The sequence below is a fragment of the Chaetura pelagica genome, unplaced genomic scaffold (assembly GCF_000747805.2).
Source record: "Chaetura pelagica isolate M959 unplaced genomic scaffold, ChaPel_1.0 scaffold213, whole genome shotgun sequence".
Classification (NCBI taxonomy): domain Eukaryota; kingdom Metazoa; phylum Chordata; class Aves; order Apodiformes; family Apodidae; genus Chaetura; species Chaetura pelagica.
This window is the reverse complement of record NW_009952597.1, coordinates 1,239,375-1,248,976: the sequence shown is the minus strand read 5'-3', so window position 1 is coordinate 1,248,976 and position 9,602 is coordinate 1,239,375. Positions and strand designations below refer to the sequence as shown.

The 9,602-nt window shown below is 55.4% G+C and overlaps 1 protein-coding gene and 1 pseudogene across 1 annotated transcript; both read right to left on the bottom strand.

Annotated features, from left to right (window-relative positions):
• Window positions 1–2,918, bottom strand: part of LOC104385283 — a 4,350-nt pseudogene extending 1,432 nt beyond the window's left edge.
• Window positions 2,919–5,005: 2,087 nt separating this feature from the next.
• Window positions 5,006–6,884, bottom strand: FSCN1 (fascin actin-bundling protein 1). The gene is made up of 4 exons (XM_009993693.1): window positions 6,730–6,884; window positions 6,119–6,240; window positions 5,694–5,861; window positions 5,006–5,596 (listed from the first exon to the last, which is right to left on the bottom strand). Exons 1-4 carry the CDS (start codon window positions 6,882–6,884, stop codon window positions 5,394–5,396), a joined length of 648 nt encoding a protein of 215 aa, XP_009991995.1. The 3' UTR covers window positions 5,006–5,393.
• Window positions 6,885–9,602: the final 2,718 nt, after the last annotated feature.

The following is a 9,602-nucleotide window of genomic DNA, read 5'->3' as shown; positions in this document are numbered from 1 at the left end:
CCCCCCCCCATCCCACCCGGTATCTGAGCATCCTGGTGGCTTTTGGTTTGATTTGCTTTTCCAGGTAAAACTCCCTCCCTGCCTCCTCCCCCAGCCCTGGCTGGCAGAGATCCAGAGCCAGTGTCTCCTCGGGTGTACAGTGAGCCATGGGCACGTTGGTGTGAGGCTCCTGGAGAGGAGCAGCCTCCACCATGATCTGTGACAGCATCTAGGGACTGTTGTCCCTAGAAGGGTCCCCCAGAGGGAACTTTCATGTCTTGTGGAGCTGAGTCAGCTGTTTTCCACTCTGGACTGTTGAAGGTAGCCCAGGGAGTGCTCTGTTCTAGCTCCTCAAGGCTGTGGTGTCTCTAGCATTGGTGACCAAGTTGTACTCCCAGCTGCTATCATCTTTTTTTATTATTATTTAATTAGTTTCTGGCAGTGGTCCAGGGGCTGCAGGAGTTTTTCACTTGCTGCTTTTAGGCAGATTTAGATCCTACCGTGCACCGAGCGATGGCTGCAGGAGCCAGGAGCAGAGTGTCCCATTGGATCTGGGGACAGAGCTGGTGAGAAACTGGACCCAGGTGGCTTTCCCTTCCAAAAAGGGAATCCTGGGGGTCTGATAGCTGAGACCTTGTGGGCTGGCTTGGCTGAGCCCTCCAGGCTTTTGGAAGCACGTGCCTTTCCCTGGCAGGGAGGGTGGTCGTGGTTGTCCCCCAGCACCCACCTCTGCAAGGGGTGGCTCAGGCAGCCAGAGCACAGCTCAGCTGCTAAACTGGTGGCCCAAACAATGAAGCAGGTATGGGGTGGCCTCTTCCAGTGTCCCACGGAGCTGCGTGGCAGGAAGCACTGACAAAAATGGGGGTCTGATCCCATCTTTGCAGCCTTGCCAGGCTGGAGATGGAGAGGTGCAGAGGTGGAGCGAGTGGGATGGAGAAGTGCTGAGCAGAGGTGGCAAGGGGGGCTGGTGTCCTTGCTCCATCCTTGTGGTTAGGATGTGAGTGTCTTCTGCTGCTGTGGGTCATGGTCCTGGAGGAGCCTGCTGGAGATAGGGGGAGAGAGGAGTATTGTCACTATGTCCCCTGCAAAACCACGGGCTAATTTGAGAGAAGAAATGGGTGTTTGATGGGAGCGGTGGGCTCAGCCCTCTTCCCTGCCCTGGGGCAATGCGGGGCTCCCGGTGCTGCTTCTTTCCCTGAGGAAGCACCCATTTCACCAACAAGCCAGAGCCTGTGGCTGTTCCTCCCCTCTAACCCAAGACACCTTGGGGTTGTGGTGTCTGCTGGGGCCATCCATGACCTGACTCCTGCATCCCAGCCTCCCTCCAGCCCCGCAGGACTTGAAACCATTTGTCCTTGGAAAGGTGACAGGGAGGTTGCTGTGCCCAGGCTGATCCTTAACAGGTACTTCTTATGGTTAATTGCAGTGTCCCATTTTACTTGCCTTAAAGGTGGAGAGAGAAACTTAGTATTTGCACTTAGCAAAACGTTCTGTTAAAGAAACCCTGTAAAGATGTGCATGTTCTGCAACTTTGTATAACAATAGCTGAAAAATAAATAGGTGGTTTATTAAAAAAGAAAAAGAAAAAGTAAAAAAAAAAAAACCCACAACAAGAAAAATATTTTTCTTTACTTTCTGGTAGGAAACCATTCGAATATTCTGTGTGTAAAAAGTTCCTGTATTATATTGTAATTTGAATTTTTGTAAATAAATTTGTGCACTATGGCTTTTACCCTCTGTGCTTTCCTCACAGCCAAAGCCTTGTCCTTCCATCCTGAGCAGGGCTAAGGACAGGCAGGAGCAGGCAGGGCTGTCGTGTCACATCTCAGCCTGCACTGCTGAAAACTCTGCAAATTGCCAGGCAAAACCCATTTGACCCTCCTGGAAAAGCTTAATACGTTCCACATGCTCCCGAGGTAAAACTGGATGGGTTAGAAAATGGTTTCCAGTCACTCCTTTAAATGGAAACCAGGATGTGTGTGTCGTGGGGGGAGAGGCTGGGGGGACCTTGCCCCTTGAAGGAGTGATGGTAAATGCAGAATCTGGCCTTAAAAGCAAAGGAGATGGGGGAGAGGGAGAAGGTCCTCCCTCCCTGCTTTGTCCCCGGGTCTGGGGTGTTGTGGCCAGATTTGCTCATGCACGTGTGGACGTTGCTGGAGGATCCAGGGCAAGCTCAGAATTTCCTGCTGGGCCTTAGTTCTCCCTGTTTATAGCAAGGAATGAACATCCTTCCTTCCTTCCTTCAGCCCTTGCTGTGGTGCTTGAATCCGTGTCTGAAGTTGAAGGTCCCTCCTGGCAATGTCCTCTAGCAGACCAGATTTAGGTTTTAAAAGCCAAAAAGGGTGACCTGCAGGTGCCGAGCTGGTCTGTGGGACATGGAGGGCAAGGGGGCTGGCTGCTCTGCAGGGGTGATGGAGATGCCCCCCAGCTCCTCCATAAGCAGGTGCTGCCTGCTTAGCCAAAACTGTTTAGCCCCAGCATCAAACCTGGGTGAGTTGGTTGAGTTTTTGGGTTGGTTTTGTCTGTCTTGGGAGGGCTGGGGTCACATCCTGACTCCTCTGGCCAGACACTGCTCTGGGCTGGGCTGCAGCAGGTGGGTTTCCCAGCTCCTGCCCCTCCTCAGCTTCCACCTTCTCTGTATCACCAAGGAGGGGACTTATTGCTGGCCCATGCACCCTAAACCAGCATCCACCACTCTTCCCACCTGGGAAAAACAAAACCTGTGTGCCAGGTTTTGTTTTGGGGAGAAATATCTGAGCCAAGGGGAGAGAAAAAGCAGCTTCACTCCTTTGCAGCATTGCCAGGCTGAAGAGGAGGGTACAGCTTCACCCCTGGCTGTGAGGGCAGGGGGAGGGGGTTTGCAGGAGAGAGGGTCTTCAGGAGATGCTGGTGCATCTCCCTGACCTGTGTGTAGCTCCTCCATCCTTGAAGATGCCCATGGGCTCAGTGGTTTAGGGCTGCTCTGGGCACCTCAAGAGATGACTCAGCCTCCAGCCAGCTTGGCCTGCAATCCTTTGGTGGAGGTGAGTCTGTTGGTCACCATTCCCTTCCCCCTCCAATCTTTGTGAAGCAATTTGGCCCCCAAAGACCCCAAAAAGCTCCATGTCCCTCATTGAAAGGCTGTTGCAGCCCCAGCCATGGTCACCTCGACAGACCAGTCACCACTGCTTGTATCCGAATGTGGGCTTTATTTATTTTTTTTTAATTCATCTTTCTCCATTTGAAGCTATTTTCTTTTTAAGTTATACAAATGGCACTTACAACAAACAATAATTAAAAAAAACAAAACAAAAAACAGACGAAAGAAAAGAAAAACAACAACAAACAAACCCGAACGAACCCAAAACTTAAAATGTTCAGAGTGAGATGTTTTCAGAGAGTCACGACACCCGAGGAGGAGACAGGAGAGATGTTGACCTAGTGTCAGATGGAAGAAGCTGGAGCGGGAGTTAAATGGTTTGAACCGCGATGGGAGGGACAGGGAGGAGGTGACACGGGGGTGGGGGGGGTGAAGGCCAGTGAGAAGTGTGTGCCAAGTCACAGGGTCACTCAGGGCTTCATCAAGACACTCGGTCCTTCAGGGGCCGTGAGGGTCCCCGGGCAGGTGCGACAGCCCCTGATGTGAGTGCAGAGCCGAGGTAGAGCCCAGCTGGGGTTCCCTGGGCTGGCAAGGGACCCCAGCCTGGAGTTGTCCCCTTGGCAGGGGACAGGTCACTTGCTCTCTCAGCTGAGAGTTTAGCACCAAGCTCCTATGGAGGGTTGTCCCCCCACGTGGCTTTAAGGCTGAGGAGCCCCTACCTCACCTCCAGCAGTAGGGACTGGCCCTGTTTAGGCACGGCAGCTGTGCCGTGAGCACCCTTGGTGTGGGGCCGGCTGGGGGGGACCTGTGCTGCCTCCCCAGGGGGGGGGGAAAGGCTCCTTGGGGTGTTTGGAGGGAGCAAAACAGCAGCCCTGGGAAGGCCCCAAAGGATGAAGTGCCCTTCAACACCCTAACAAACACATCAGCATCACCCATCACAAACAGCGTTAGACTCTAATGCAGACCTAGGACAGACAACAGCTGGTACCACAGTGCCATGGAGAGCATATATAAATAGAGACTAACAAAAATACTGTTTTGGTCTTTTTTTTCCATTTTTTTTTCCTTTTTTTCTTTTTTCTTTTTTTTTTTGTTTCCTCAGGAGGGTTGCAATGGCAGGAGAGCCAAGCTCAGGTGCAAGACCAGGAGCTGCCCTGCTCGGGGAATCCCACGGGAATGGGCACATCCTAATCCAGCATGAGGTGCTCAGGGATCCGTGTCACTGTTCCAGTATTTTAAGAGAGAGAGAGAGAGAGGAAAAAGAAAAGGTACTGAGCAAATATCACTGTGCAAAGTTTGCTAAAGAACTTTTCTATTCTGTAAACCAAAATCTGCAGTTCATGCTTCCAGCCACCACCCAGGAGGGTTGCACTGGCCAGCCGGGCTCCTGTGGGGACCAAAGCCCACCAGTGCTGGAGATGGGCTGGATGAAGCCCCCTGCCCAGCACAGGCTTGCTCAGTGCCCCCCAACCCTGCATTCCCTCCCAGGCACAGCCACAGGATCAGCCCTGGCACAAGCTGGGCTGGCCCCACTGCTGGGCTCCATGATGCTCCTCCAGAGCCAGAAGCACAAGGAGGGGCAGAAGGACACAAGGAGCACGGGGCTCCATGAGATGAAAGGCTGAGGTTTTCCAGACGGGATCACCCTAAAAAATAATTAATTTCCAGCTGCATGGGGAAGGGGTTGGCTTGCTGGCCCTTCCGTGGGGACACGTGCTGGTGCACACCAGCCCTGTCCCCAGGAATGCTGTGATATGTAAGGTCACCTCTTATGGCTCAGCTGGGGATGAATCCTGCCCTGAAAGCCAGGAGTGGAGAGAAGCTGCCAGGGGCAGCTGGGAGGAGCTGGTGGAGCCCAGCACCCTCACTCTGCTCCTGGCTGGAGCAGGGCAGGATGGCACAGGACGAGTGCTCTGGGAGACACTGGCAGAACAGAGAGAGGTGGCACCAGGGCTGATATGGCAGAGCGAGCACAGAGGTGATCTTCCCTTTTTCCAGTCGAGGAGAGGAAAACAAACTACCTAAGGTGATGCTGGGGGCCAGGAGCAGGGGGCACGGCAGTTTCCAAGCCCAGCAAACCTGAAGGGAGGCAGGGGGGGCAGATAGAGACAGACCCTCTACAAAGCTATAAGGAGGCTGCCCCATCACTTTTCCAGTTCTTACAGAGATGTATGGAGACCCACCTCCCACACAACGCACCGACTCTACGGCAGGAAGGAAGGGCAAGTGGGTCTGAAAATCCTTTTTACAGAGAGGAGAAACGAAACCCGAAAGAAATTAACAGGAGGGAGGAGGGGAAAGAGCAGTTGGCAATGGGAGGAGACGCTAAAGTGCATTAATATTCCCAGAGGGTGGAGGCATCAATGGTGTCGGCAGATGCCTTGAGGACCCCGGCGTGGTCGCCCTTCAGGTATTTGCCATTGATTTTGATGGCCACTTTGTTATAGTCGCAGAACTCAAAAAAGAAGTCCACGGGGGCGTCGCTGCTGCTGGTGACGGACGACTCGCTCCCCACCATCCAGTACTTCCCGGTGGCATCTGCAGGCAGAGGGAGAGGGGACAAGGTGGGCCCCGTGAGCTACCTGCGGGGACTTCATTGGCCATCCCCAGCCCATCCCCACCCCCGGGGACTCACCCTTGATGTTGTAGGCCCCGTCGTTGAACTCCAGCTGGAAGACATCGTAGGAGGAGCGGTTGGAGTCCAGGGTGCCGGTCACCTTCCGGCACCCGATGAAGCCGTGCTCGCCGCGGAGCACGATGATGGGCCTGTTGATCAGCTTCATCACAAAATGCTCCGTCTCACCTGCTCCGAAGGGGAGAGGGGCTGTGAGACCACCCTGGGAGTTGCAGAGCCCAGACCTCCAGACGCCACCAGCAATGAGGAGGGCGGGCAGTGCCCCCTGCTCATTTCTCACCCACCCCACCTGTCCCCTTGCAGCGGTGCAGCCGTTAGGGAAAACTTTCTTGCCTGCTTCTCTGAATGTCACTTGGGAGAGGGGAGCAATTACTCACCCCCTGCTGCTCCACCATGGGGCAGGGGTCCCCAGGGGGGTCCCTTACCTGCTGTCTCCATGGAGGCTGCCAGCTGCCCGTTCTTCTTTGCTGTCACATACTTGCCATTGGCGGCCTTCAGGGTGATGCGCTTGTCGCACCACTCGATGTCGAAATAGCAGCTCGCGTTCCTGGGGGGCAGAGAGGGTGGTCGGGGGGGGAATCACCAGATGAAGACCCCACCGGTGCCACCCTGCTGCCTCGGAAAGGGCCACAGCTGGATTGGGAGACCCCAATTCTATCCATTTTCATGGGATGAGCCATGCCACGGTGGCCAATCCCAGTGGGAAGACCTCGCCCACAGGCAGGAGGCAGGCAGGCAGCCAAGAGCACTGTTGGGGTTTCCACCCAGCTCTCAGCTGGGTGGAACTGGGTTGGACTGCAGGGTACAGTGTTTCGACAGCCAGAAAGGATTGCGTGGCCCGAGGGACTTCCCGAACACCACGGGTGGCAAGTCCCAACCCAGCCCCAGCTCTCCAGGGAACTCACTGTCTTGGCTAGAAAGCGTTTTGGGATGAACGCCTAGGCTGGGAAAATCGCCCCTGGATTCCCTTGTGAGAGGCAGAGGGGTCCCTGAAGGCCAAGGCATGGCCCTGAGCTGCTGGGGACGAGGGACTCACTTTGTGGAGGCAGTGGACTGGATGCCCCCGTTGGAGGTGAGGGTCCAGTACTTCCCAGTGTAGGTCCTGAAGGCGCATTTCTTGGTGTCCTTGTTGATCTCCAGCTGGTAGGTCTCCTGGTCGCCCTCCTCATCTTGGTTGGCTGAGAGGTCCATCCCTGCGAGGCAGAGGCAGATGAAGGTAGGGACACCAGGAGGGAACCCAAACCACCTCCACCTCTGGTGACTCCAGAATCCCCCACACCCTTCTCCTCCCTGGCATTTTGGGTTCAAATCTAGGTTTTTGTTTGGCTACTCAAGTATTAAGGCCAGAAACAAAGGCTGGGCTGAGCTGAGGCAGCCACGAGCTTCAGCTCTGGACTCTCCATCTCTATCACAATTAAGCACCAAGCAAAGACCAACTTAGATATTTCACAGGGAGAAGGGCTGTAGGTTTTTTTGCCAGAAGTGACAGCCAGGTTGTTCAATCCATTAGCAGAGGCCACCACACCCATGAATCCCCAGCTCCTGGCATGTTTAAGGACCACGGCACCATTTTTCATCCATAAATTGTCACAGCCTGTTGGGGCAGTCAGGCTTGCAGGGAGAGACGGCTTGGAAGAGCCCTGGGGCACCCAAACCCTTCCCTGGCTCCCCAAAAAACCCAGCACCAGTGCATCTCCTGGCTCTGCCAGGCAGGGTGGCTCATCCCTGCACTAAGGGGATGTTGCTATGGCCACAACCTGGCAGCTGATGGCTATTCCCATCCTGGGCACCATAGGCTGGGAAAATCGCCCCTGGATTCCCTTGTGAGAGGCAGAGGGGTCCCTGAAGGCCAAGGCATGGCCCTGAGCTGCTGGGGACGAGGGACTCACTTTGTGGAGGCAGTGGACTGGATGCCCCCGTTGGAGGTGAGGGTCCAGTACTTCCCAGTGTAGGTCCTGAAGGCGCATTTCTTGGTGTCCTTGTTGATCTCCAGCTGGTAGGTCTCCTGGTCGCCCTCCTCATCTTGGTTGGCTGAGAGGTCCATCCCTGCGAGGCAGAGGCAGATGAAGGTAGGGACACCAGGAGGGAACCCAAACCACCTCCACCTCTGGTGACTCCAGAATCCCCCACACCCTTCTCCTCCCTGGCATTTTGGGTTCAAATCTAGGTTTTTGTTTGGCTACTCAAGTATTAAGGCCAGAAACAAAGGCTGGGCTGAGCTGAGGCAGCCACGAGCTTCAGCTCTGGACTCTCCATCTCTATCACAATTAAGCACCAAGCAAAGACCAACTTAGATATTTCACAGGGAGAAGGGCTGTAGGTTTTTTTGCCAGAAGTGACAGCCAGGTTGTTCAATCCATTAGCAGAGGCCACCACACCACCCATGAATCCCCAGCTCCTGGCATGTTTAAGGACCACAGCACCATTTTTCATCCATAAATTGTCACAGCCTGTTGGGGCAGTCAGGCTTGCAGGGAGAGACGGCTTGGAAGAGCCCTGGGGCACCCAAACCCTTCCCTGGCTCCCCAAAAAACCCAGCACCAGTGCATCTCCTGGCTCTGCCAGGCAGGGTGGCTCATCCCTGCACTAAGGGGATGTTGCTATGGCCACAACCTGGCAGCTGATGGCTATTCCCATCCTGGGCAGCAGCCTCAGAGGTGGATGCAGCCACAGCCCTGGGGCCACCACCAGCCCCCCCTGGGCCACTTGCACATCCACCCACAGGCACTGAGCCCAAGCAGACCTGCTTAGTCAGGGCTAGTGGGGCCAAATCATCTCCAGCTTGGTGGATTTCTGCCTAAAAATGTTTCTGGGACACGAGTCACAAGCCGTAGCCTGGAGCCAAGGCTGAGGGGCCGTGCTGGGTTTCGGGAGGGAGCGGGGGTGCAGAGCTCAGCCCCACTGCACCCTGCCTGCAGACACCCCCGTGAGCAGCACTGGGCCCCAGTGCCACCAGTGGGCAGGGTTCTGTGACCAGTGAGTGCAGCCCAGGAAGGGACAGCCATCTGACTGTAGTTTTTAATGGAAGGAGGGGAGTTTTTCAGAGCAGAAAGCATCCCCGTCCCTCCCCAGCTGCTACAGGATCAAGTCCAACCAACACACCTGGTCCTGGAAAGGCTGCAAAGTGTGTGTGCAGCCTTTCTGCCCAGATCTGCCTTTTCCTGCAGCCAAGAACCTGTTCATGGGGCTGACAACATGTTCAGCCTCGTGCCCCTCCACAGCCCATTGCCTCCCAGTTTGTTGGCCACTGGGATTTCCAGTACAGCAATCCAGGGGTACTGGGAAGGTGTTGAGGATTGAAGCCTTGGTGGCCCTTCTGCACCAGCAAGTCCCACCAGCTGCACCCAACAGGTGCTGACCCACTTGGGTAGAGACCATCTACCTCCACACACCAGCCTTGGAAATGGAGATGTCTTGGAAATGGAAATGCAACCCCACAGCTGGGCCAGCCACAGCTACCTGGGGCTTCCCATCACCCTGTCTCCTGCTCCAAACAGGCACCTACATCATCCCGGTTCCCAAGGAGCAGCCTCTGCTTTGCCTATCAGTCTCCCACCTTTCCCAAAGGGATTAGGCTTGGAAGGCTTTGCTTTGCTGGCTGGAATCTTATCTCCTACAGCTACCACACCACTGCCTGTTCACAGCATCCCCTCTCCCACCAGGCATCCTCCAGCACCTTCTGCAGCTCCTGAAGGACACGCAGCCCGCCCGGTGCTTTGCTCCCCAGAGGATCTGGGGCAGCACAGGGGGCAGAGGGTGCCTGCACGGCCACCAACCCCAGCCCCACGGGACAAGCCCTCAGCTCATGTGGTTGGCCCCACTCTCACTGCCTCCCAAGGCCAAACCAGCAGCCAAGAGGAAACATTTGGTTTTGATTCTGCCCCCCCCGGCCGGGAAAGCAGCGCGGCA

Coding starts and splice junctions, on each gene's coding strand:
- FSCN1 (XM_009993693.1), bottom strand. CDS start 6,884: ATGGACCTCTCAGCCAACCAAGATGAGGAGGGCGACCAGGAGACCTAC. Junction 6,241..6,729: donor CAGTCCACTGCCTCCACAAA/GTGAGTCCCTCG, acceptor TCTGCCCCCCAG/GAACGCGAGCTGCTATTTCG. Junction 5,597..5,693: donor CGGGGCCTACAACATCAAGG/GTGAGTCCCCGG, acceptor CTCTGCCTGCAG/ATGCCACCGGGAAGTACTGG.